General features: G+C 32.2%; 4 protein-coding genes across 9 annotated transcripts; 2 read left to right on the top strand and 2 right to left on the bottom strand.

Moving 5' to 3' along the window:
• Positions 1–2,483: 2,483 nt before the first annotated feature.
• Positions 2,484–8,244, top strand: LOC107487083 (pentatricopeptide repeat-containing protein At4g19440, chloroplastic). 4 transcript variants are annotated; one of them, XM_052262022.1, is made up of 4 exons: positions 2,484–5,329; positions 6,419–6,513; positions 6,901–7,162; positions 8,117–8,244. In XM_052262022.1, the coding sequence occupies exon 1, from the start codon at positions 2,629–2,631 to the stop codon at positions 5,155–5,157; it is 2,529 nt and encodes an 842-aa protein (XP_052117982.1). In that variant the 5' UTR covers positions 2,484–2,628; the 3' UTR covers positions 5,158–5,329; positions 6,419–6,513; positions 6,901–7,162; positions 8,117–8,244. The 4 variants fall into 4 exon arrangements, with proteins under 4 accessions (XP_052117982.1, XP_052117981.1, XP_052117983.1 ...); XM_052262021.1 differs by having other exon boundaries at positions 8,094–8,238; XM_052262023.1 differs by lacking the exon at positions 6,901–7,162.
• Positions 7,854–9,694, bottom strand: LOC107486984 (coniferyl alcohol acyltransferase). The gene is made up of 2 exons (XM_016107568.3): positions 9,644–9,694; positions 7,854–9,506 (listed from the first exon to the last, which is right to left on the bottom strand). The coding sequence occupies exons 1-2, from the start codon at positions 9,692–9,694 to the stop codon at positions 8,208–8,210; spliced, it is 1,350 nt and encodes a 449-aa protein (XP_015963054.1). The 3' UTR covers positions 7,854–8,207.
• Positions 9,695–16,958: 7,264 nt separating this feature from the next.
• LOC107487045 (uncharacterized) lies at positions 16,959–17,743 on the top strand. Its single transcript, XM_016107624.3, has one exon. The coding sequence runs from the start codon at positions 17,041–17,043 to the stop codon at positions 17,449–17,451; it is 411 nt and encodes a 136-aa protein (XP_015963110.1). The 5' UTR covers positions 16,959–17,040; the 3' UTR covers positions 17,452–17,743.
• A 1,942-nt stretch (positions 17,744–19,685) lies between these two features.
• Positions 19,686–23,757, bottom strand: LOC107487085 (carbon catabolite repressor protein 4 homolog 4). 3 transcript variants are annotated; one of them, XR_008009529.1, is made up of 10 exons: positions 23,477–23,757; positions 23,345–23,385; positions 23,199–23,248; positions 23,020–23,089; positions 22,764–22,885; positions 22,068–22,201; positions 21,689–21,833; positions 21,402–21,549; positions 20,842–21,267; positions 19,686–20,207 (listed from the first exon to the last, which is right to left on the bottom strand). XR_008009529.1 is itself a non-coding variant. In XM_016107667.3 (9 exons), exons 1-9 carry the CDS (start codon positions 23,703–23,705, stop codon positions 20,959–20,961), a joined length of 1,248 nt encoding a protein of 415 aa, XP_015963153.1. In that variant the 5' UTR covers positions 23,706–23,757; the 3' UTR covers positions 20,641–20,958. The 3 variants fall into 3 exon arrangements, 2 of the variants coding, with proteins under 2 accessions (XP_015963153.1, XP_020997615.1); XM_016107667.3 differs by lacking the exon at positions 19,686–20,207 and having other exon boundaries at positions 20,641–21,267; XM_021141956.2 differs by lacking the exons at positions 19,686–20,207; positions 23,345–23,385 and having other exon boundaries at positions 20,641–21,267; positions 23,453–23,601.
• Between the last annotated feature and the right edge of the window lie 3,952 nt (positions 23,758–27,709).

Here is a 27,709-nt window from a genome sequence, read left to right as displayed (position 1 = left end):
TTGGTTGATTTTGGTTTTGATTTTAATATATATCTAGTTTTATTGTATTTTATCTTTAATTATATAAATGATTATACAAAACAACTAACAAATATAATTTAACGATTTTGTAAAATATTTTTATCAATGTGATTAAACTCTTAATTTTATTGTATTTTCCAATTTTCAGTTCTTTTAATTTAGTTCATGCTTGAAAATCAGTGGCTGCACCGATATCAACTACTACTTATTAGATATTACTAGGCAACACTATATTATAAAAGATAAATATTGTTGTTTTTATGAGCATTATATGATTAGTAAATTTTATAAATTATAATTTATTTATTACAGATAATTTAATATTTGTGTTGATCAAATAATGACAAAAAATACTAAAAATTAATAAATCTTAGAATTTCTCTATTTTTATTTTCAAAATATTTTTTTTATAAAAATTCAGATAATATATACATAATGCAAAAAAATTATATCTATAATTATGTATAATAATGTAAAATAGTATTATAAAAAATGATAATATTATTTACCTTATTTATATACTTATATTATATACTTAAGAGCAATGGAAAAGTAGCAAACGGTGGAGCAACTTCCTTAACAAGGACAGCAAGGGAAAGAAAAAACAAGAAAAGTAGCAAAATATCAAGAAGCAATTGATAGAAGCACCGGTGCAGCAAGACAAGTAGTATATTTATTGCAAATAACGTTATTATTTAGTACAAGCTAATATAATAATTAAGAATATCCAATCATGATATCAAAAAAATCATGATATCCCATATCACAACAAAATATCGCCTAAAACACAAGATATTGTGTATGGATTATGGAACCACAGCAATGCCTTAAGAGTGGCCATCATCATCATCATCATCATCATCATCATCATCATCATCACCAAAACTAGAAACACATGGAAGCAAGCACGCAAGCAAAGACATACCACTGCCTATAAGAGTAGCCAAACATACATCAACACACAACAAATTAATTAAAAGACAACAATAACATATCACAAAAATCCAACATAGGACACAACTGATCATCCCAATTAGGATCAGAAGCATCATCACTACCTGTCCATATTGCCATGTCGGTTTAATTTATTATTATATATATGTTGTTATTGAAATCGAGAGGACTACTGTTCTTTTCAAAAAGAAAATAAATGTGTAACGGCAAGTTATAATGATATATATTAATTATAAGATTATTTGTAAGTACGATTATTTGAGAAATTAACTTAAAGTCATGAGGAAATTTATCCCATTATTATTATCCGATTAAACTCATACTTTACAATATCAATGGAATTTCGTGTATTAAAATATTTTTTTCACATTCTCGTTATTTGAAAATATAATACATCAGACATCACCATCATCTATCACATTATTCTCTTCTAATTTCATTGGATGTGCAAACTGGCCAGATTTGGGACCAGTATACAAATTTGTATTGATTTGGGATGGTACGTGTGTGGTAAATAGAGTTATTTGTTGATCATATTTTCTACCAAATTGCAAACAATACTAATACTCTCTTTTATTTTGTTCAAAATTAGAGTATTTTCCGCAATATATAGAGAGTTAGAGCTTAATGACATTGGAGAAATGCTTGTTGTACTTATTTTACATGTGATGCATCAAAAACCATCAAATCAAATGTGATTTCTATTAAATTTTAATTTTTCAATTATGGATTATAAATAAATTAGCATGATAGCAATTGAGCTGAATTCTAATAGTTATCCTCAATCCTCATCATATCTTGGAGCTTAATTGAAGTCTCATGTTTGATTCCTACTTCCATTAAAAAAAAAAAAACTACTTGATGGAAAAAATAAAATTACCATAATCTCTTACCCATTATATAGAATGAATGCATTGGAAATTAATTAAATTGTAAATTAAATATTGTGTTTGGAATGAATTTATATTTTATTCTCTAATAATATTATATAATCCTCCACCGCTAATATTCTCTTTATAATAAAATTGACTTTTTAACTTTTAGAATACAAAATTAGTTTTATTTTGTTGAAATCCTCTAAAAAAAAGAGAGAATTTGATATTACTCATAAAATAAATCTTTTGAATTTACAAGCCTAATGACTTTCTATTTATTATTTATTTCAAACTAAAAATTAATTTACAAATGAAATAAATTCCAATTCCAAGCACAAACTAACTCATAAATCATATCATAATTCATAAATGTGTGGGCTAAAGTCAGAAATACTGAGGAACTTCTAGGGTTGTTTTTTGAATGTACAGCCCAATAAGAGTTGAAAAAGTAGTATGATGGAGCCCACAATTGGCCAACTTTAAATAGGCCATAGCCCAAATGACACCCAAAAAGTAGGCCGTAAAACAAAATCCATCATGATTGACCCGACCCAGCCCAAACAAAACCCAAAAACTTTTGTTGATTGGTTTGTTTCAGCTCCACGTCCCACGTCTCCTCTCCTGCGAGGTTATGTCGCCCGCGGAAAGCTTGCCCATCTTCACCAAATCGCAGGCAAGCTTCGTAGCCACCTTCCTTCCTTTCAATGGCTTATTCACCAGCGCCGCCGCCTCCTCCTCCTCCTCCCTAAAACGCATCGCATTGCTCAAACCCCATCCCATGCGTTCCACAACCACCACCCTCACCAGGAGGACCACTCTCCCACTCGCTCAACCTTCCCCTCTCTTCACGCGCCGCCGCCTCACTACTCCTCCTTCCTCTTCTCCTTCTCTCCCGCCACGTCATCACAAAAACCCTCCGCTTCACGCTTCTGATTCTTCTTCTCCCCTCACCTCCCTCCCTTCCATCCTCTCCTCCAAGCTTCTCGATTCTTCCAAATGCAAGTCCCTCATTCCCCGTTTGTCCCCTCACGACTTCGATCGCTTCTTCTTCTCTACTCACATCGCCACCACCGCCCGAAATAATCACCACCACCACCACAACCTCGACGTCCTCACCACTTTTCGTTTCTTCAACTTCGCGTCCAAATGCTTCGGTTTCGCTTTCACCGTTCGGTCTTACTGCGTCTTGCTCCGTATGCTTCTCGCTTCGAATTTCTTGCCTCGTGCGAGATCGATTCTCGGAAGTTTGATCGATGGGAGAGCACCTGCTCTGTTCGAAAACCGCCGCAACGGACCAATCGAGATTGCAGCTTCTATGTTGGAGCTTAATGCAGCTACTGGTATGAGATATGGTGAATTGGACTTGTTGATTCATACTCTCTGTTCTCAGTTTAAGAATTTAGGTGTTGGTGTTGCTTTTGATGCATTCTGGTTGTTCGAGAAGGAAGGTATTCTTCCTTCTACTAAGTCCTGCAATTTCTTGCTTAGCTCTTTAGTGAAGAATAATGAGCTTGAGAAGAGCTTTGAGGTTTTCGAGGCTGTTTGTCGATGCGGTTCGCCAGATGTTTACACGATAAGTACTGCTGTTAATGGTTTTTGTAAGGGAGGGAGGGTTGATGATGCCGTTGGGTTGTTTCTAAGAATGAAGGAGTTAGGTGTTTCGCCTAATGTGGTGACTTATAATAACGTGATTGATGGGTTGTGCAAGAGTGGAAGGATCGAAGAGGCCTTGAGATTTAAGGAGAGAATGTTAGAAAGCAAAGTAAGACCATCTGTCGTAACTTACTGTGCCCTTATTAATGGTTTGGTGAAGTTGGAGAAGTTTGATGAGGCACATTGTGTTTTTTTAGAAATGCGCAGCAGGGGAATTGCCCCTAATGAGTTTGTTTATAATACAATGATTGATGGGTACTGCAGGAACAAGAATATGAGCGAGGCACTAAGGATCAGGGATGAGATGTTATCCAATGGGATAATTCCCAATGATGTTACTCTTAATACTCTGTTACAAGGATATTGTAGGAGTAATCAAATGGAGCAAGCTGAGAAACAAGTAGAGCACATTTTATCGCATGGGTTAGCTGTTAACCAGGATGCGTGTTCTTATGTTATTCATTGGTTATTTGGTAAATCCAGATTTGATGCAGCTCTCAAAATTGTAAGACAGCTGCTGTTGAGGAATGTCAAGACCAGTGATAGCTTGCTGACCCCTTTGGTCTGTGGACTTTGTAGATGTGGAAAACATGCAGAGGCAACTGAACTTTGGTTTGGCCTTGCAAAGAGAGGCCTTTCAGCAAATACGGCTACCTCAAATGCTCTTCTTCATGGATTTTGTGAACAAGGGAACACAGAGGAGGCCATCACATTATTCAGAGAGATGATTCAGTGGGGCTTGGTACCAGATAGGATCTCTTTCAACACACTTATATTTGGCTTTTGCAAAGCGGGTCATATTGATGAAGCTTTTGTGCTAAAGGAAGAGATGAATGAGCAAGGATTTCAATCTGATATGTATACCTACAATTTCTTAATGAAGGGATTGGCTGATATGGGAAAAATGGATGAGGTTAATAAGGTTTTGGATGAAGCTGAAGGGTGTGGCTTGGTTCCAAATGTCTATACATATGCACTTATATTAGAAGGATACTGTAAGGCTGACCAGATTGGACATGCCATAAACTTATTTGATGAGCTAGTCAAGAAAGTAGAGCTAAGCCCTGTTCTTTATAACATTCTTATTGCAGCCTACTGTAGAGTTGGGAATGTCGAGGAAGCCTTCAAACTTCGTGATGCCATGAAAAGTAGGGGTATCCTACGCACCTGCTCCACATATTCTTCGCTAATATATGGTAGGTGCAAACTTGGCCTTGTTGAAAAAGCAAAAGAGATTTTTGAAGAAATCAGAAATGAAGGGTTGCTGCCAAATGTTTTTTGCTATACTGCTCTAATTGGTGGTTACTGTAAGTTAGGAAAGATGGATAAAGCTGGGAATATCTTACTTGAAATGTCTTTGAATGACATACAACCTAATAGGATTACCTACACTATTCTGATAGATGGGTATTGTAAATTGGGAAATATGAAAGAAGCAAATAAGCTTTTAAACGAGATGATAGCAAATGGAATAACTCCAGATGATGTCACTCGTAAGGTATTGAAAAATGGGAATTGCAAGGAAAGGAAGCTGCACGGAGCCTTGCAATTGCGTGATCATTTGTCTAGTAGAGGAGAACCCTTAGATGAAATTACATATTCGACATTGGTTCAGGGTTTACATTCTCCTACAGCAATTAGCAATCAGAAATAAAGAGGAAACTATTGAAAGCTTGTATCTTAGTTGGTATCATGACTCTTCTGGACGATAGTGCCATATTGTTGCTGGAACCTCTTGTCAGGAAGATAAGGGCATCATATGCTTGTTTTCGTGATAGGATGATCAGCTGCTATTCTTACCTGAAAATGCTCATGGAACTTCAGAGGTTAGTAAACGATTCACATTAAAATGGTTGAATTCTTCACATCATTTTGGTTATTGTTATTGTTATTGATGGATGGAGGTATTGTTTTGGGATGATGACTGTTCTATTAATGTTTTCATTTCCATGTTTTGACATTTTTCGTGTACCTTTTTTATTATTTTTTATTTATTTTTATTCCTTTCTTCTTTTAAGACCTGATATTGCTTTGATAATAAAAATAGCAATTTGGTATTCTGATCTGATAATTAGTACTGCTATGATTATAGTAGTAACATGGAAATATTTTTTCTAAACTTTGTTCAGGAAGGAAAAATTTGTCTCTAAAAAGGAAGATGTGTGAATGTTAAGCCAAATTAGTTGACTTCGGAATTAGTTAAACAGATTTGGTCAATTTCTGCTTCTAGGAAGCTGGTTTTATCTCCATATCCAATGTTGCAAAATTTCATTTGTAAGGTATAAATGTTTGTAAAGACATCTTATATATGGAATTTAATTTAAATACATTGACAATGTAAAAAAGAATTTATATTGTCATCCATTCATATACTATCACATCATCTGTTATAATCAGCTCTCTCACCCACTACTTGAATTTGGTTGGTTGACAATATAAAGTAGTTTTACATTGTTAGAGCACACTAATTTAACTCTAAAATATATGTATATATTGGAATATTGTTTAACATAGTCGGTTCAGGTTGTACATGTTTCTTAGTTCAGCCAATATATGGAGAGATTTGGACTTTAGATTCCTAGAGTCATAGGATTCCTTCTTTGATAAAATCTGTTTGGAAGTCAAGCTCTTGTAAATACAAGTTTTTCGTCTTGACAATGCTACCTAATGGAATAAATGCAGATGACTTATTGCAAGCTTAGAAACATTTGGCCTTTGTTCTACTTATGCAAATGTATTTCTGGATTTTTGTTAGCATTCAGTGTGATCTACTTTTTGAAGCAGTTTCCTGTGATTATTAGGTTAGTTTTTCTTCAATTGTTTGGTGTGTTTGACGTACCATTTGATAGTGATGCATCGGGGTTTCTTTTCTTTTCTTTTTCTCTCCCTCTAAAATAAGGCAACTTATGTTTCAGGGTGTAGGAGGATTGCCATTGGAGCAAACATTTTGTAGCTTTTTAACTATGTGCAAGGTTGTTGTCCCTTGTTGGTCCTCCGTTCAATCAAATTGGTAAGATTCTTTTCTTGTACCTACAGTATAAAGATTTTATTGTAGCTATAACCCTAACCATCCTAGGAATTCTCAAAGTGGATAAGTATGAGAATTTAAACGATTGGACTATATTTCCATAAGAAGCCCTTAGGGCCGAGACTTAAACTATGTACAGTGCAAATGGACATGCATTCTGGTTTGAATATGTGAACTATGAGGCCGCGATTGCTTTTCCTACCATGTATGTCCCTTTGATAATTTTGCTACTTTGATATGATGGGATGCAATGGTTTCATTTGGTCCATATAAGCCTATTTTCACTTAATGAGTACAGGCTTGGTTGTTTTATTTTTCCGATTTGACCTATCAGGCCACATAGTTATCAGTTCACATTACTTTCTCCAGGTTCACATTGATGGCCAGAACATAATAGCTTTGCATGCTTCTAGGATGCTCTATATCTAAGGAGAATCTGCTTATAGTAATTTCTGGTTAAAACTTGGAAGAGAATATAGGCTTGGATACAGTTCAGATGAAAGACGTTTTTGAATTTATTATGCATGCTGATTGCTGACCAATAACCAGTGTTTGTTGTCACCATCTTTGCCCTTGACATTGGAAGGATTTGGGGTAGAGAAGAAAGTCTACAAGTCAAGAGGGATGAAGGGTAAACATTTATTAATTTCTTTTAACAAATTTTCCAGATGGAGATAGTGAAGCCATCATCATGATTGTATTTTTTCAAATTTGCTTCACCTTATGGTGTCTATTTAGTGGAACTAATTGTGGTATACAAAAGAAAAGAATTACAATTTCTAACCAGAACTGTACAGTAATTTGTGTATGGATTGTTGTATTCATTAAGGGAAAGGCCAATAAGAATTATACAATTACTTATTTTCCTTAGAAAGGAATTAAACTCTACTTTGAATTAGTTTCTGTTGACTAGTTTTGATAGCTTTGGGAAAAGGAAGCTATATCCTTGGGACAGTGACACAGTGTCCAGTCTATGCCACTTTTGGGTGAATTTGGCTGTAGCATAATTTCCATGTTTTCAATGATAGAATATGGAATAAGCAAGACTTGCGGAAAAAGCTTTGGTGTTTAACCTCTACTTGGTTTAAAGTTTTGAATTTCAAATTTTTTTATAGGAATTTCTCTCTTATGTATGTTGATTGTTAAGACATTGAAAAGCTTTATAAGAGGATAATAATTTTATCCTTGTATGGCTCTGTATTCTTCCTTTCTTTATCTTCTTTTTTTTTATTCTCTTTGGTAGACTTCCTTTCTTTATCTTATTTATATATTCTTCTATCCAAAAAAAGAAAAAAAAAAAGGAGAGAAGAAAAGAATGAATGTCATCAAACATGACTTTATGCATTTTGGTGGTTTCAGGACTGTGCAACTAGTTTAGACCTGTTCAGTGTACTACTCTTTGTTGTATACATAGTAATGGTATTCTGCTAAAATTCTGCGTGCTATATTGCCTTTGGTTATAATTCTCATATAGTATCATAAGCATGGTTTGATCCACTAAATATACATTACATTGATGCACTCAATGTTTATAACTTTATTTCACGAGCTTCAATATGCAGAACTTACTATGTTAAGGATTCAGATTCATCACCATTATTGTAGAACCTGGAAAGTAACCTTAATCTCCTTCCCACGACTCCCACCCGCCCCAGATGCAAAGGCAAGGTACGGCACTAAAGTTGAAGATGAGAAGTAGACATTGGCTGGAAAATTGGGTCACTCTCCAGTGCAGCTGCAAGTTCAGGCCACAAGATAGCAGACACAGTCCAAGAGCCATCACCCTTGGCACTTTGCCTTTGATTCATGTAACCAACTCCAATCTTTTCAATGGAAGTGTATACTGTCCCTATCAGGGGAGTCCCAAATCCAAAGTCAATTTCAGTGATAGGAAACCTCCTTCCTGAGGACACGACCAAGGTTGGCCCTTCTTGACCCAAGACTGCCTTTGCTATCATCAAACCAGGCCTATGACACTCGATCCAATCAATCAAGTCCGAGAAATGAACCTCATTGTTCACCTTTGAAATTGCCTCATTTACCATGTTAGCTATGTCTGATATAGAGGCTTCCTTCAATTCTTGAATACTTGCTTCCCCTAAAGCCAAAGATAGGACATTGCCAATGTAATTTGACATGGAATTCCTACCCCTACTCATTCTCTCTCTGCCATCGACCAACCAACCCATCTTATACTTTTTATGGCTTTGATCAATGGTACCGATCATTTTCTTCCATACATAGGCAGAGAAAGCCTCAATCCTTGTTCTCTTTGCACCATTAACAGATGCAAGTCTCTGCAGCATGTTAATACTTGATGCATTGATGTGGTATAGTCGTTTAAGTGAGATGTGGTTCATTGATATGTTTTGTATATCCTCTTTGGTGCATTTGATAAAAGTTTGGTCCAAGGATGGGTGATATCTTGGAGGAGTACGCGCATGAAGGGATCTAGTGTGGTCTGGCAGGCAGGTTAGTGGTTTATTTTGGGATATTTCACACCAGGAGGCAATAAATTTACCAAAGGAACTTGCATCCCCTAATGCATGGTCAAAATTAAATGCTATGGAAATACCTCCACAAGTGTAGTCTGTTACCTGAACTTGCAAGGGGAAGTCTGGTTGAATGGAGACTATTTTTCCTCCAATAGTTTTGTTGAGATTATAGAAATCTACACTCTTCAATGGAATATTGATGTGTTCCTCAATGAATAGAGCACCATTGTTGTCACAAATGATTTCCGGCTCACTGGTTTTGGGATTTTCAGCAATTTGGCCAGCAAAAGGGTAGTAGTAATTAAGTACTTGTGCTAGAGAGGTCTTGAGAGCCTCAACGACAGCTCTGAAGTCATCTACTTGTGGCCTGTGGTAGAAATACAAGTATGTAACTGGAAAACGGCCTGAAAGGAGGTCAAGATTTGAGAGTCTGATTGAAAAAGGCTTTGGTAATGGATTGGCAGCTAAAATTTTACTGAACTAATTTGAACATGGTATATAATGCTTATATAGTGTGCTGGAAATTGGCACAAATAATTCAGTCATAACTGTAGATATTTTTTCGTCAGACATCATGAATCTACTAAGCATGTTGTCATGATTTAAGCTGATCTCACAAATGCTACTTTTGGTTGGTATCTTTGTGCTTTATTTCCACCAATTTCCATTGATGGTTCAATCATAAAAATGCAACAAGACAAAGCCTACCGTCAATTTTGGTAGGCAACATAATTGTGGAATCCAGATAATCAAATATTGTGCAATAGAACTATTCTGGTACTTTTGGTTCATACAGAAACACAAAATCGTCCTTGCAACAGATCAAGTAAGCTTTTTCCAAAATTATGTTGCAGTTTGAAAGTCATGTGACAAATATATGAAGCATTCTACATACACAGTTTAGCCATGACAATCTTTTCAGTTTTCAAGTCATTATTTGATTTTTTGTTTTTTCGTTTTTGGGTATTTATTCAGGAAAAAGTAAATAAATTTTGTAACTAATTAGAGATGATAAGAGCCATGGACCATGACTGAACCTGCAGTTAGAGGGTCCAGCAAAAGTAGATCGTTGCTGGAAACACTATTGTTGGAAAAACATCGAAACAGAACTGAGGTATTCAGGCCATTGAATGGGCATGCATTTTAGAGGAAAAAAGTCATCCACCAGCACCAATAATGAGAAGGATATGTGGAAAACAATGGATTCTATCGAGTCATTCGCTGCTCCAAAAGTTTATTAGTTAATGTCGTGTCAGATGCTAGGTCTTGAGCCACTTTCTTGTTATGGTCTAGTGCTGGTCATTTCAGAGCTAACATGGTTTGGCCACTGGGGTAGGCAACAAAAATTCTTGATGTTTATGGAATATGGAGCACTAAGGGAATTGTCATTTCTCTCTACATGTATCATTTTATATTTTTATTATTAACTGTAAGTATAAAGAATTTCTCTGCCAGCAATACCCCAATATCCGCACCATTATCTTGTCAAAGTTAATGCGTTTTTTTATCTAATAATCCAAATTCCGCACCTTCAAAGCTTCACAAGTAGCATTGTCATTTATTATGAGTGGTTTTGTTGCCATTTCAATCAGCTTAAGATCCCAATTGAGAGAAGAGTAGAAGGAACCATGTCGGTTTTTGGTAGTAATAAGAGTATCTCCAATGCTTATTCTAATTTTATTTCATTTTGGGTTCTACAAGAATATTTGTGGGACTATATGTCATAAATAGTAATTTGAAATTAAAAATAAAATTTGTTCTTCCTATTTAGTATTAGTTCAATTAGAATTGTATATTATTTTAAATTATTTTACCAACATAATTATATAAATAGCAAAGTTTTATTAGTTTTTCATCAAAATAATACTGTATCTCTAAGGTGATATTAGTTTTATTTCATAAATCAACTCCAATGCAGATCTCAAATTTAAATAAATCACTTTTTAAAAGTATTGTGGTATTGGATTTCAGACGTGTCCGCCTATTGAAGCTGCTGCTGAAGAGGGCTTGGAAATTTTCAGGTGATATTTTATTCTTTACTCATTCATTGGCCTTTGATTTTTCTTATATAATGTTCAACAGTAAACACACCAATAACGGTGAAGAATTATATTAGATTCCATTATTCTTTGTTTTCAAAGAGTATGAAAGAGTTCACGGTTCCAATTATTAGCTCTCTATTGGGAAAAACTTTCCTAAAAAATAATGATAATTCATGTCGGATTTGATGGAATAGTAGTACTTTATAATATTAAAAGCATTGCATGTTTCGTTGGGAAAATGTCCGAATATATTCTTTTTCTAATTAATTAAGGCTTTGTTTGGATATAAGAAGGAAAATAGAAGGAAAAAAAATAAGAGGAAAGAAAATGAAAGGAAAGAAAATTGAAAGAAAAGTAGAGTTATTTGTATGTTATTTGGATTAAAAGAAAATAGATGGAAAGAAAATAGAGAGAAAATTTTCTTTTGTTTGGATTGAAAGAAAAGTGAGAAGAAAGAAAATTATGTTAGAATAAAATTACATTAATATCCTTACTTATATTATATATAAATTATAATATATTAATTTTACAAGTAAATAATTTTACAAGTAAATAATTATTCATAAATTATATTATTAATCTCTTAAATTATATTTAAAAAAAATGAAATTTGATAGTGCTGTAAAATTAAGAAGAGTACAAGAGATGATTTTCAAATGTAAAAAAAATGAAATAAAATATTTTGATCTTTTTATTAAATAGAGGGTAAATTTGTAATTATATCATTATTTTCTCTTTCTTATTAGTTTTCATCTCCCAGCCAAAGAGAAAATTTTTTCGTGGACCCCACTCCACTTTTTTCTTTTCCTCTTCGTTTTCTTTGATAAACCAAACAATAGAAAACTTGATTTTCCACCCGTTTTCTTTCCCTGTATTTTCCTTCCTCTTATTTTCGTTTGAACCAAACACTGTGTAAAAGAGTACAATTGTTTGTACAGGAAAAAATTGAACACTGAAACGATTTCGATCATGTGAATGAATTAACTATGAAGGTTCACTAAGATGCTAGAGTGCTAGTAGAATAATGTAGATCAATCATTCACCACTAATTCTCTAAAGTGAGTTTGGTACAAAGAAGATTCAAGAAAACTAACACGGTACATACCCACTACTGTTTTTTTCCGGGGAAAACAAGTTGTTTCTATGTACCCTTTCAAATCATTGTGACGCCCGTATTAACATTCCTATTTGATATGATTTGACCCCACTTTGCAATTTATAATGAAAATTACTAAGATAAATATATCAAAAATATTTTTTTATAATTAAAATTTAATATATATAATCGATTAAATTATATTTTTTATTAAAATTAGACTGGATTATAGTTATTTTTTATAAAAAATAATATTAATTCAGATCAGTTTAAAATTTAATTTACTATTTTTTCAGTTAAATTAATTTGTTTGGCCTAATTTTGACAAAAATAATACGGTTTAATTGATTATATATGTTAAATTTTAATTATTAAAAAATATTTAAAAAAAATATTTTAGTCGTTTTTTATCTGAGTGACTCACATTTATAATAGTTTTAGAAAAAATATAGAGTACCAATATATTATATGCTAATTTATTGCCAACAATAATTAATATTAAAGACACTTTCATTAGAAGATATATGTATAAAAAAACAAATTTAAGAGATATATATACAAAAATGTTTCTATTAGATACAACCATAAAAAGAGATATTTTTATTGGACATCTTCATAAAAATATTTTTATTAAATACAATAATAAATAAAAATTGGTAGAAATTGATAGAATTATTATTGATTACGTAACGGAATGGATGGTTTTATATGTGATGCTCTCAAACTTTTTTTATTGGCCGAGAAATTCATCAATTATCTAATATTATTACTGCTCCACTCCACTTTTAGACAACTGATTAATTAGTCAGGAACGGATTCAATATTTTGTTTTTTTAGAGAAGTGCTAGATAAACAATGATTATCTTAAACAACATGAACAATCACTAATCAAATATAAGTACATTATATCTTAATTTAATATTATTCATTAAATTTATTCTTCTAATCTTAATAATTCACATTGTTCAAAAATATTATTAGTTATCTATATTTTTTCTTTGTTTTATTATCCTAATACTTAAAACTCAGCATATAGTACTATATGTAGTTGCAACATAAGAAAAATTTTAAGTATACCTAAAACATTGGTATTTTAATTATTTTATTTGTTAATTTTAATAAATATATATTATATATATTTTTTATAATTGAGATGAACGATTTAATGATATATATACAACTTTCTTCCAAATTCTATATTAATGTCAAGATATATACCATACGTGTCCTTTTATAACAACTGAAAATATGTAGAACTAGAAAATAAACCTTATAGTTAAAATGCTTTGAGAATGGTAGTATATTTAATACAAATAAAAAATGTGATTGAAACAATTAATCATAAAGAATTTCAAGTTAAATGTGGAATGGCCTCATCATCACAGATAACTAAGAGAAGAAGCGCCAGCTCAATTTCACGTGAAGTGATGTTCCATCAATTAAGGCAAAACACAACGTGAGAATCAACATTGCATGCTGCAGCCACAAACAGACAAGAAAGCAAAAATATTGGTAAATTAAAGAGTATTAATTGAAGCTCTTGCAAATTAGGGAATGGCGTAAAGACAAGCAAAACCGCCACAACCAGTAACACCGCCAAACCCCCATAATTTGAAGTCAACGTCATTATCAATAACCAATTTTAGACTCTGTGCGACTATATTTTTCTTTATGTATGTTTTTGTGTTAACTTCTCCAATCTCCATGATCACGCATATGTACTTTTGTTTTCTGTTTAGTTAACAGTTAAGACACGCACATAATGAGAAACAACAATCTTATTAGTAATGTATATTTGGTGATTTAAATTTTATTATCATTAATTAAGTGATAGCTATATATGTACATATGTCTATTTTTTTTTCAATAATCTCAAATTTGAGTTTTAATTGCACAAAAAGGAACCATAGTTCCAATTAAATTATGTAAAATTATCTAATTATCAGTGTTTTTTCTTTTCATGGACATAGTGGTTCCTGGTTATAGCTCAAAACATTTTATTATAAATATATGCGAGACCAATATAGGTAACAATCCAACATATATAAGATTATTATTATTATTGTATAAATTGCTCGCTGGCTAGAGATTTTCGTTTCTAACTTGAGCTTACAAACTAAGTTTGAATATGCGGGTCTTGTAACACATATTTCATAATATATTTTAGAGCTACACACGAATCGGATCAAATCGCATATAGTTTATAATTTTATCTGATCTGCACTGCAGTCATAAGATCGGATCGGATACGATATCCACAATTTTTTAAGTTGAATATCGGGTATATCCGTATAATTCAAAAAAATTGTTTTAAGATTCATTTTGGTTCTAGAAAATCTATTTTTTTTCACTTGTTTAAACCTATTTACTCATAAAATATTATCAATAAAAGTTTTCTTGGATAACAAAAGAAAAATAATAACACAAGATTTAAGTTTAATTATTCTAAGTTAAAGTACAACATAAAAAGTTAAAAACATGATATCATAAAATTCATAAAACAACACAATAAAATTCATATCACATTAGGGTTTATTTTCTTAAACTATGTTATTTATATGAAACGTGCGGATATGCGAATCTGCAAATCGGATCCACAGATATCACTATCAAATCTGCAATTCGATTCTACTATAGTGCGGATCGGATCCAATTCGATTCGATAACTCTGCAGATTGAATAATATCCGTAAAATTCGGATCGAATGCGAATAATTATCACGGATGCTATCTGATTCATGTGTAGCCTTAATTATAATTATATTTACTGTTAAAGTTAGCTGATATACGTAAAGGAGTTAAAGTTATTATTCCCATAGGTGAATGAAATAATTTTGGTTTTAACACACATGTAAGTTGTAACTGTTACTGAAAATATAAAATTGATCAAACACAAACGTATATAGATTTCTTTTTTTCAAAATATTTTTTAATTTGGTAGACTAAAAATTAATTTATTGTGCATTTGAACTATATTAAAAAATTTGTTTGCGGACGAATAAATTGACCACTGAACAACTAAATTGATTATTTATATAGATAGATAGATATAAAAAGAACGTTACGTTATATATAGCATTTTTATATATGATAAAAGAAATATACACGGGAAAAAAAATACATACATTATTTTTTTTAATTAATTAAAGGCCAAATGATACCAATTGCCTAACCAAATCAGGTATCAAGAATTAGATAGTTAGATAGTTGTGTGTGTGAGAGAGAGAGATAGAGAGCTAAGCACCTTAATTACCATGCAAATGCAATTACGTGATCCAACCTCACTTACATTACATGTCTTAATGAAAATGAAAATGACAATGCTACCCTGCTTGTCCTAATAGGCCCTACTCTTCACGTGCCGTGTACCTTTCAGTAATTTAACAACGGACCCCATCTTCATGATTTTTTGTAGAAGCAACTAACTAGCAAACATTATGAAATCTTGCTAAGAAAGGCTGTGTTTGCATATTATTTAAGGGAAAGTATGAGGAGCCAATGAAATATTTATACAATGTGTATAATGGAGGTTTATGGAGTATTAGAGATATAATTATTAGTGTTATATTTTTTCATCAGCTGAAGCTTTTGGGATGAGTAGTATCATGACATGGTATTAAAGCTTTAGATCCAAAAGGTCAAGAGTTCGATCCTTGTTTATTATCCCTTGTACTTAGATGGTTATTCTAAATAGTATAGAAGATGTTCATTTACAAATAGTCCATTGTCTCCCTAGCGGAATCCATTATTTAATTACAAATTAAAATTGTGACCCAGGCTCTTTCAATTTAGAAAGCAATTCTTTGCGCAAATTATATATGTGGTCAGAAACTAAAATTCTGTATGCAGGTGTTAGAATTTTGTGTTGACTTAAAATTATAATTATTTGAAGTAGTCTGCAAATCAAAATCTATTATTATTAATTAAATACAACCCATATATAGACCTCAAAAAATGCGATGAGATATTATATATTCTTTTTATTTTAAATTATTTTTTAACAGAAATAAAATAATAAATAATAAATAAAAATATATAAAGAAATTTATTACCAAAATGTATTAGCAATGCAAGTTTGATTTAATTTGCATGTAAGTGATTTGCACATGCATCTAATCGTGTATTACTTAATCAACAAAAATAATTAATTTTAAAATTTTACTATTTAAAAAATTATTTAAATACATAAATTTGATTTATATAAATAATTTACACAAACATCTAATCTGTATTGCTTAATCAGCAAAATTAGTTAATTTTTAAATTTACGACTAAAAATATTATCTAAGTATATAAATTTAATTAAATAATTATGTAAAAATTGTTAATTTATTAGTACATTAAAATTAAATTTAAATTCCTTAATATATTACTCAAATCTAATTAATGTAAAATAATTTTACAACAACATCCAATAATCTTGTATGTCACATCGTAAAATATAATTAAATAAATTTAAATTTATAAATTTAATTAAATAACGGTGTAAAACACTAAACCCTTTATACTTCATCAAAATTAAACTCTTTAAATTGACATATATTTTAAAATTTTAATTTTATATATTATTAGTATAAAATAAATTTGCACATACATCTAATTATATAATATCATATCAATAAAAATAATTATTTTTTATATTGGTGGCATGAATAATTATAAAAAAATGTGATTATAAATTATATTTTAAAACTTTAACCTCTTAATATATCAAAATTAAATTCATATTTTAAAAAGAATAATATATATGTTTGGTACAAGTTAGGCTACTACTCTATATAAAGGCCATGATCCATTCAAATCTCAATTGCAAATAAATAGAAAAGGATAGAGCAGTGAGTGAAAGAGGATACACTCTTCATTCCTCAGCCATAAACATGGCATCACAACTTGGCAGCAATACAAGATGCCAAACATTAATGCACTGCACAGCCTCCTACGGCGAAAGAGGGAGCGGCAGCCGCCGTCGTGGCGGTTGTAAACTCTCTCATCGGTATCGTCGAATAACCAACCACGGCAGCGACAACGACGAAGGCAGTGGCAATGCAAGCACCCAACAAGAACAAGATTTGAACAAGAAGAAAGGTGCAAAGCAGCAGCTAGCACAAAAGCTTCACAGGTTGGGATTCTCGTACCTTGCATCATCTTTTATTTACGTTGTCACAAAGGTTAAGGCCTTCTATAATGGTTTTCTCGGAGATGTTTCCAATCAACCAAATGCAATAACCGCCATGGAGGCACAACTCACCGAGCCATATTTCTCATTTCCAGTTCTTCCTTACAATTAATGTACGGTGGCAGTTATTTTGATGTGAAGTGGATATCTAAGAATTGTTAATTAAATGATTTTAAATCGTAATATAACAATTCTCAACTATCAATTCGCACGTGAGTACTCACATTAATGTATATATTATTAATTAGAAGGAGCGGCATGTGTTTATGTATGTCATGAAGCATTAATTAATTAATTAATCTGAGTGTAAAAGCCAAAGGTCCTGCATTTCAAGGTGTATATCATTGTGCTGTATACTGAGTTAATTCGTTGTACTTATTTATTTTGCTAATTAGTGTTGTATTTTCATCTGCAGGTTTTTGCTGACAAGTTCTCAATATTTTTAAAAGGAAATAACAAAATTATAATCGATTAACATTCACATAATAATGAATTAAATGTTAAGAAAATTGAAATTAATAATAGTATATTATACGTGCAACTAGCTAATAAATTAAGCCTAATTGATACAATACTCAAAAATAATAAATTGAAAGCTTTCAACTTTGTGTATATATACATGTAGATAGGTTGCATGAGATATTTTATATATACTCTTCGTTTTTAGTTGAAATTTTTATTTTTATTTCTATTAAAATGAATGTGATACTTAGAGTTTTTTCTTGAAAGAAAAATAGAAGAAGTATATTATTTATTGAATAAAAGGACGTGCAAACCCTTATCTCAAACTCACAAGCATAAACCCAACCTCTCAATATTAAATTTTTTCCCTTTGGTCTATGTGTAAACATGCAAAGGGTATTAATGACCATTTACACACACACACACAGAGCTCCAACTGAAATAAATATAAATAATTAATTACATTTTGAATATGTGACTTATTTTTTTTTCCCTTGTGTCAAAATATGATCCTAAAACAAAAATTGAGCACTCAAATCAAGAAAAGTGCCAAACTAGTACCCGATGAAGGAAGAATCGCGAATGTGTGACAACTCTGCTACATGGATTTGTATGGTTCTGCGTCATGGATTAAAGAAAATAGTTGAAATGCTGAATAATAATGTACTTTATATATAGGGCTATTAAAGTTTATGATACTGACCGTGGGGATAAGGTTCCCTATAATGTTGCCCAAGCCTTGGGGAAAAATGATATTTACTATACACTCAGAACCATAAAGTTCAATCAACCCCACCATATGTACCTTAGCTCAGGGAGTGGATCCTCTCCAACGGATAAAAATTGGATGGTATCCAGTGAAAGATCTCATCCTTTATTGTATTCTCTCTCTCATTTATTTTTGGTCCCACTTGTAGAATTAAAGGTAGAAAATTACACTTTATTCTCTCTAATGACAAAAATAATGGAGAGGATCCACTTCTCCTTAGCTCAAGCTCCACTTGATTTAGACCTTGGTTTAGTAATTCAGAGAACTTATTTTAACTATTCAAAGTTCTCAGAAAACTCCCGGATGAACTAATAACGTTTTTAATTGTCAAAATTATCTTTTTAACCCTTCTCTTTTGGAGTGTTTGGGTTTATAGTTTAAGATGTAGGCTGGTCGACAACAATAACGACCGGTTAATAGTGTGAGAGGTAAAGTTGTGGGGGCGTTAAGTGTTTTGTTCAGAGGAAGAAGAACAAAGAAGTAAAAGAAGGTGATTGGAAGGTTCTGAAAATTGAAAGGCTACAACTAGAGGTTGAGAGATTTTAAGCTTATTTAAATATGATATATTTTAAAAAAATATGTTTTATTATTTTAAATTAGCTGTTAAAAATTAGACCGATTTAATCGTTTTATATTTTTTAATTTTTTTTATTTATTACCGATTTACTAATAATTAATTTTTCCGCTGAGCTGAATTAATTTGGTAGCCAACTTTCAGTTAACTCGGCTGAATTAACCGATTCTCAAAATTATGAGTTATTGTAAATATAAGAGTAAAAAATTAAACTAAAAAAAATAGCTACAAATTTACTCCTAAAAATTAATTCCCTGCTTAGACTCAATTATATTTCTCAGCCAATGGGTAAAAAAAGTGGGAGATACTTTGACATTCAAATTGAATCTATAATAATAAAGGTTGAAATATCAATTGATTCATTGAGAAAAAAAGATAGAAATGCTTAACAGACACAAAAAGACTGAGACTGAGAGACAGAGACTTAAGAGACAGAGATTGAAATAAATTTTAGTATTCTGTTTGGTGTAAAGTAGAAAACAGAAATTGAAATAAGAATGAATTCTAATTTAATTTGTACAAAAGATAAAATTGGAATTAATTAATTGAAATGATAGTATTTTAGATATAAAATGTTATTGAAATTTCAATCTCCATCTCTAAAAATTTTAGTTCCTTGTATCCTTAATCTTTGGAGATACTGAAATACTAAAATTTTGGGGACAGAGACAGAAATTTCAATACTAGTCTCTGAACCAACAAACATGATACTGAATCTCAGTTTCCAGTCTCTATCTCAGTACCTCAAAACAAACGCTACCTATTGATGGGTATAGAAAGCCAAAGTAGCCACCCAAATCTAACTCCTCACAAACTCACATTGCAACTTGCAATTGGTGGTCCCCTAAGACCCCCAACTTGAACAAGAAAACACTCCCATTATAATTCATAACTGTGTATGAAGTCGTGATGGCCATGCTGCAGTCTAGTGTGAATGATTGTGACACTATAATGACCCAAGAATCACTTGAATTGACATATCAGAGCCGTCCAAAACATTTTCATATTTGTGAGAGCAAAGCAATAACAATAACCATAATAATGCAGCACAGAGCAAATTAAGCTGAGGAAGAATCATAATGTTATCACTACATACTCCATAGACTGAAAACGAATGTCAAGGCCATGATCAAACTACTAGTCACGCCATCATAGGGCCATAAGCTATATACATTAACATCAATACCGTTATCATCATCATTCATTTTTTGCATAACTACTTAAAAGATCAGTTTTAGAACTTCGCACCAGGCACAAAAATACTAGCGGCTATTCATTTTTCTAATTTATAAAACAAAACAGAAGGATTATCTTATTTATAAATTTTCATTTTGAGAAATATTAGAAGACTAATATTTTTTTTTTTGTATTTATCTTGCATACTAGTCAACCTTCCATTTTTCTTTCCAATAAAAGTATTAGCCTCTAATATTTTCCTTTTATTATAAAATAATGTCACTTAACAACAATAGGAAAGTGGCTTGCCAAGCCGCTGGTTACACATAACAAACTACGTTTTTATAATAAAAATGTGCACATCAAAATCGGACGGAAAAAAAATCTTGAAAAATATCACATGATGGAAGACAAGCAAAAGATTCTACAAGGATTGTGCAACTGGAAAGAGAATTCAATCCTACAAAATTTTCTAAAACAAGTAATGTTCATTTGATAATTGGAGGTTAAGTGACCATCACCTTGTCAAGTCACTCGGTTGATTTCACTGCCTAATCCATAGTATACTCGCCCCAATTCTTTGCCTCATCAACATGAATGCTTGAGAAATCAAATACCACTTAGCCGTACAAGACCATTTACTCCTTGATGATCTCAAATTCAGCACCAATTGGTAGATGATCACTTGGATGACTATAGTTTGGCAGTCCACCGACAATGTCGACTGCATCGGAGTCTGGAAGCTCAAGAAAGCTGATTGGTTTCATGTGGTCAGAGGGGCAGAATAATATATAATCGAGAGTTCCGGTGAAACCAGGTGTGTAGTTTGTAAATGGTGGCTCTCCTCTCGTAGAAGCGTAGACACTACATAAGGGAATTGGTTGCTCCTCCAAACATTCAGGCATAATTTGTGAAGAAGAATTGCCTGATATGAGGTACTGATAAACCTGAAACAATCCGAAAATAAGAATAGCCTGACTCAACACATAAATTTCATGCAATACAGGCGCAGGGGACACAGAATCTAGATAAAAATAAGAAATAGGAAGTGTGAAGTTTTAGAAGTATCTAGTTACCATACCATATCTCCTGGTGTAGAATTAAAGTCACCAGCCAAAATGACTTCAGGCGTGCATTCATATTGATCTGATACCAGAGTTTTGAATTGTGATAATCGAGAAAGAAGATATTTAGCTTGTGCAAGCTTGACATCAGCCCATTCAGGATCCCTGGGACAATAACTCAGTATCATTAATGAATTCCACCACTAGAGCAACCATGTGTTGATATAACTAGATCTACATGAAAAACATTGAAAAGTAAAAGAACAAGACATGAAAAATAAAAGCAAAGCATGCCAGTTCATACCAATAAAGATGTGTGTTGGCCACAATAACAACATGACGAGAGGGATCTTTGACCCTAAACGCAGCCAAAATTCCTACACAGTCACGCTTTAGTCTCACACGAGGATCTTTGGGGTCTCCACGATCTTCTTTATTCGATTTAGGTCCTAAATCAAAAGATCAGTTAACGAACAAATATTGCATACATGCGTTTGGTGCAGAAACAATCAAAGGAGTACAGCAGCAACAAACATGAAAAAGCAGGACAAATGCATAGATTCCGCAAGTAGTCTATCAGTAGGTTAATACTCAATAACAATATCAATGTCAAGGCAGTATTATACACAAGATGGAGCAGTCTCTAATATCAATAAGAAAATACATGGGCTTGATGCACTAACCATCATTGGATGCAGCATCCTCTTGTTTATTTGGCTGGCCTTTGCTTTCTTTGTCATCATTTGGAGAGTTTCCATCTTTAATTGACTTTACTAGATCGTTGTATTCAATTTTCTCCTCCAAAACCAACTCTGCACTAAATGCCAGAAAGTAAGAATAAATATAAACTAAGAATGCTGAAATCATTAAGACTAATTGAAGTTTTGATCAATGATCAGTCCCATTGTTTTACTATAAAACCAAATTCGAATGAAAATTAATCCCAAAAGACAGGACGAGAATGAGAGACAGATAAAAAGAACCACAATGATCTGAATACCAATTACACATAACTAGCATACTACCCTGTTGTGTAAATGCTTCATAATTCCATTCAGATTTTAGGGAATTTGCATTTATCAGCATATCTATTGACCAACATTTACAACAGAAGGATGTTGTGTAAGTGGTGACGGAATTGCAAGTAAGAATGTGGAATCCTTCCAAGACCAAAATCTAGTCAAAACAAAAAGCATGTTGAGGGGTTTTCAATTTTTTAAATCAGTAAAGCAAGGTTGTTCTAGTTCTCTCTTGTCCATTTAAGAAACCTCTATCCAGGTGCAAAATCCTTGCTACTCATTGGATATAGGTCATGTATCTATGTTCCATAATCTTCTAAAGTACAAGTTGCTTCAGCATTGTACAATAGTTCGACATACCGGTCATGCTTGTAAAACAAGCCACACCCATCACGCTTCTGTCCACTTCTCTTCATATAGATAGACGAATATCCCAAGTTCCGCATGCTTCCATTGTAAAAGCTATCAAATTCATCAACCTCCTGACATTATTCCATATAGGAATAAGAACTCATCCAAAGAAAAACAATGCAAGACAAATGTCCCAAGCAATTCATATCCAGGTTGGCATAATAAAAAAAAAAGCAGCAAAATCAAAAAGAGGAGGAAAATAAACCTGTAGGCAGAAAAAATCAGCTCCCAAGTTCTTGAGAACTTCTAAAATGGAACTTGAACGAAATTTCCACCTGCAGAAAGCAAAATCATAATCAAGAACAACTACAGTAAAATTCGTAGTTCACATTTATTTACTGATTCAATATTTAAAAATGAAACTTGGGAAGCAAAGAAATTTACTTGAGTGACGGGGAAGGAGAGTGTGGGAACAGAGAGCTCTTCACATAAGCCTACATAAGAAATTTTTTTAAATTAAAATTAAACAAAAAAAAGTCAAAGTCAACGGTTGTGCATCAAAATTTAGATTTACCCTAAACTGAACAAACCTGAGCTAATATGTTATACGAGACTAAGGTGAATCTGAAGCCTGAATTTAATTATAAAAGCAAAAGGAAAAATTAGATTTGACGTGAAAGAGAAGAAGTGAAACGAACAAGGTTTGAATACGACGGCGTTACCATCAGGTTTAGTTCGCGAATGTACGTCGGCGCCTTCGACGGAAACGAAATTTGGAATGTTGAGTGAGGGGAGTGGTGAGGAGGAGGCGGAGGAGGCCATTTTCGTGAATGTTGCTACTCTGATCGAAACGCGGTGAAAGTTTGCGGAATCGTGAATGGTAGCGTAGCTCGTGAAAGAAGAAGAAGGAGGTGGTGAGCGCGAAAGAGCAGCTACTCCTGCTTTTAGCATTTCTATCTCTTCAATTCTCGTCTTCTGTATCTGTTCTCAACTGCCGCTGCGTTTGTCTGCACTGCAGTTGTGCACTGTTGTGTTACAGATTTACTGTTAACATTATACAGGCCTAGGCCCAACTTCGTTTTTGTATCGGTAGCCCAACAATAGTTTTGGGTTACAGTAACCCAACAACTTTATTTTTGGGCAATAAGTAACCCAACTACTTTATTTTGTTCCTATCTCACTACTTTAATGGGCTGCCCCAAATATGGGCGTCGACCTGTTTTTACCACACTCCAATCAAAGAGGCTCATTTCATTTTACCAAAAAAAAAGGTTAATTTCAAACCAACTTAAACCGGTCAAGTGGTCAACTTACTTGTTCACTTAAATAAGTTTTGGGAGTTTAAATCCCGCCTTGTACATATAACAACCTATTATTCAGCGACAGACTCTTAAATAAAATTCAAATTCGTGATTGATTAGTTTTTGACTTGTCGGACTAAAAAATACTGCGGACAACTGGAAAAAAAAAAAGAAAAGAAAAAAGCTCATTCCAGACCAAGAAAAAAAGAGGCTCACTTATTCTCAAACAAGCAAAGCGTGAAGTAGTTTTTTTTATTTATTTTTTTCATTGTCTGCCATTGAAATACTATTAAAAAAAACAATGTATTTTTTTGGTGTAAAAAAACACACACACACACAATGTATGTAACGTTTATTTAACATTTTATTTTTATTAATTTATTTGAGAAACAAAAACTATAGTTGTGTTTGCAGCCGCCTAATGTGAACTTGGCTAAATGAAGAGCTAAAATTCAATGATTGATGGATAATGATAAGTGAGAATCGTGAATTATGCCATTTCCATGGATGTAAATGGCTATGACACCACAACCTCGTAAGCAGATGGGACCATTTTTATTTGGACCAATTTAACCGAGCAACTTCGCATTAGTGGAGATAAAGCCGCAAGAATCTCGTCAATTCTTAATCCATAAGGTTCCACTTGCGTATCAAACAAGATTCTAGTTCGTCCACAAATTAAAGAGACGCAAAATATTTAAATTACTCTTTGGTGGACCTAATCATTCAATTTTAAGTCTCAACCATTGTTTAGGATAATTATGCAATCAACGAGTTAAGAAGTTTCTATAAAGATAGTGTTGATTCTTGGAGTTGAGTTTTGATTAGTGATTTTTAATTATTATTTTTCAATTAAAGGGGTTGGATCTGATTAGAATATGTTAGTGTTTCAAACAATTTGCATCAAATTAATTTGAGTCCCATCACCACTAATAACATTATCCATAATGTTGCGTTGCATATACATCTATACTTAATTAATAGGCACATTAATATGAACATTAATATCATGGCGACAAGATTGCACTGGCTAGTGATGGCTGCTCCATGATGGTCCACTTTTGCTAAGCTCTTTTCTTAAATTTAATCCCCGACCCCAAACAATTAAATGCATCACATTTAACATTAGAACTGGTGGTTGCGATTAACTTAGAAATACTACTGTAGCAAAATCCTAATACTGATAAGAGAAAACTATGAGTATAAATTAACAGTTACTATGTCTGTGAATTGTTTAATGATATTCACGAAACGTTTTCAAGTAGTAGTTTAATTAAGTACCAATTATTTGATGGGTGCAATGAAATTTCCTTTGGAAGTTAGCTGTAAATTCAATAAATATGAAGGCCAAGCAACGTATGAAAGAACTTATAAATTCGTAATTAATGTAATTAATGTATGTAAACATTAATCTGAACAGGGATTGGTCAAGTTCGGGGGACATGGTACTACTGAGCTTTCGATGCTTTGCTTGCTGTATATATTCACATGATATGCTGGGTGGATCCTACCTTCCAATATGTTTGTTGGAACAGTGAGTAACTAAGTACCTTAATTCTGATTCAAGTATAATATATATATAATATGTATGCTGATGAATTTTCAGTTAGAGAAACTCTTTGACTTAGTAATTTTTAGTATTTGGTCATCATTTGATTAGCATATATAAATATTAAATTATTTTTAATAAATAAATTATACTAATTCATGTGTTCAAATTTTAAAAAATATAAATATAAATTATATTGATTTATATTTACAAAAATTTAAGAAATTATTGATAATAAAATATTAATATTTACGGACCATGATTAGAGGTGGCAACGGGTAGGGTAGAGTAGGGTTTGGATCTAACCTTAACCTTACCCGCATGTTTAGATTTTTATATAAACTCAATCTTACCGTACTCGTGGGTTGAGAATATCCTAATCCTAACCCTATCCGCTCTTAATTTGCGGGTATCCGACCCTACCCGCGAGTTACAAAAATATACAATATTATTATATAACTTGATGATAATTTAAAATAGAACTGATTTTTATGTAAAAAAAATATTAAATTATCTATTAATGATTTTCTTTTAGTGGTTAAAGATTTTTTACATTTAGTGAGAGGTTTTTGATTCAATATCCACTTAAAATATATTTTTATATAAGTATATAATATAAACATATATAGAATGCGAGTTGATCGAGTAGGGTTGAAGCTCAACCCGTACCTTACCTAATCCACACAAGAAACCTACTCTACCCACTACGAATCGAATTAACAACCCTAACCGATCAAGTAAGATCGAGTTAAGTACCCGCAAGTAGGGTATATATTACCACCCCTAACCCTGACCGTGTAATATTTTTTTTTCGGTTATTCGTATCACCGTACTCTCTTTCTATTTTTTTCCTTTAATGTTATATTCACCAGCACATAGGTACATAAAGGTGTCCAATATGACAGTTGCTAAAAGATACATATATAATAGTATAATACTTATTATAAATTGCATATATTATTTTTGTTTTTTAGTTATTTATAATATTTTTTAATTTGATAGACTAATGATTAATTTATTGTGAATCTAAATTTTATTTAAGAGTTTATGACGGTCAATAAGTTGTTGCTTGCATAAAGTGAAATTGAAAAGACAAATGAATTGGCCACTCTAAATTGATTGCAAATATTATTTTTACATAAAATTTTACATTTAAACAAAATTCTTATCTAAATTTATCTAAGTTATTGTAATAATTTTTTAAATCATGTGCTGCTTTTCATTCTTCTTCTTCTTCTTCAAAATGTGCACATGCATGTTTTTCTTCTTTTTCCCCTCTTTCTTCTCCTCCTCGTAGAGATTATCAATTTAATTCAATTCAGAACACTTGCATCCATTCAATTCAAAACAATTCAATTCAATTCATAGTGCACCGAATATATTATTAAGGTGAAACAATTGTATAGTACTAAATGAACCGAACATTATCCATTATATAAAATCAAATTCAAAACAGCTTTTTGCATAATGAACCGAACACGTTATTAAGGTGAAATAATTGTATAGTACTAAATAAACGAAACATTATTCATTATATAAAATCAAGTTTAAAATAGCTTTCTGCATAATGAACCGAACACGTTATTAAGGTGAAGCAATTGTAAAGTACTAAATGAATGGAACATTATCCATTATATAAAATCAAATTCAAAACACCTGTGTTTACAATTTAGAGATTATCAATTCAATTCAGAACAACTGTGTCCATTCAATTCAATTCAGTTTAGCAATTGCATTCCATTTAATTCGACTGAAAAAATAATCCATTAGCAAAATATTAGTGTTGTTGGTGATAACGATAACGAAAGAGGAGAAGAAGAGGAGGAGAAAGAGGAGAAACAGAAGAAGAATATGTGTGCACGAAGAAGAAGGGGGAGGAGGAGGAGGTATGCGTGAATTTGAAAGAAGAAGAAGATGATGTTGCGTATATTTAAAAGAAGAAAAAGAAGAAGCGCAAAAAAGAAGAAACGTGGAGGAGAAGGAAAAGAAAAAACGTGTGTAATAACACTCTTTTAACGAGAATGGTTTTTGTTAATGTTAAACCTAGCTACTTGAATAAACTTAAATAAAAAAATACTTAACATATATAACAATTCTATTTTTTT

Source organism: Arachis duranensis, chromosome 5, assembly GCF_000817695.3.
Source record: "Arachis duranensis cultivar V14167 chromosome 5, aradu.V14167.gnm2.J7QH, whole genome shotgun sequence".
NCBI lineage: Eukaryota > Viridiplantae > Streptophyta > Magnoliopsida > Fabales > Fabaceae > Arachis > Arachis duranensis.
The sequence above is the reverse complement of the archived record's forward strand: the minus strand, read 5'-3'. Positions and strand labels throughout refer to the sequence as shown.

Coding starts and splice junctions, on each gene's coding strand:
- LOC107487083 (XM_052262023.1), top strand. CDS start 2,629: ATGCGTTCCACAACCACCACCCTCACCAGGAGGACCACTCTCCCACTC.
- LOC107486984 (XM_016107568.3), bottom strand. CDS start 9,694: ATGGAAATTGGTGGAAATAAAGCACAAAGATACCAACCAAAAGTAGCA. Junction 9,507..9,643: donor ACCAACCAAAAGTAGCATTT/GTGAGATCAGCT, acceptor TGTTCAAATTAG/TTCAGTAAAATTTTAGCTGC.
- LOC107487045 (XM_016107624.3), top strand. CDS start 17,041: ATGGCATCACAACTTGGCAGCAATACAAGATGCCAAACATTAATGCAC.
- LOC107487085 (XM_016107667.3), bottom strand. CDS start 23,705: ATGCTAAAAGCAGGAGTAGCTGCTCTTTCGCGCTCACCACCTCCTTCT. Junction 23,249..23,344: donor CGTATAACATATTAGCTCAG/GTTTGTTCAGTT, acceptor TTTCTTATGTAG/GCTTATGTGAAGAGCTCTCT. Junction 22,886..23,019: donor CTGATTTTTTCTGCCTACAG/GTTTATTTTCCT, acceptor GAATAATGTCAG/GAGGTTGATGAATTTGATAG.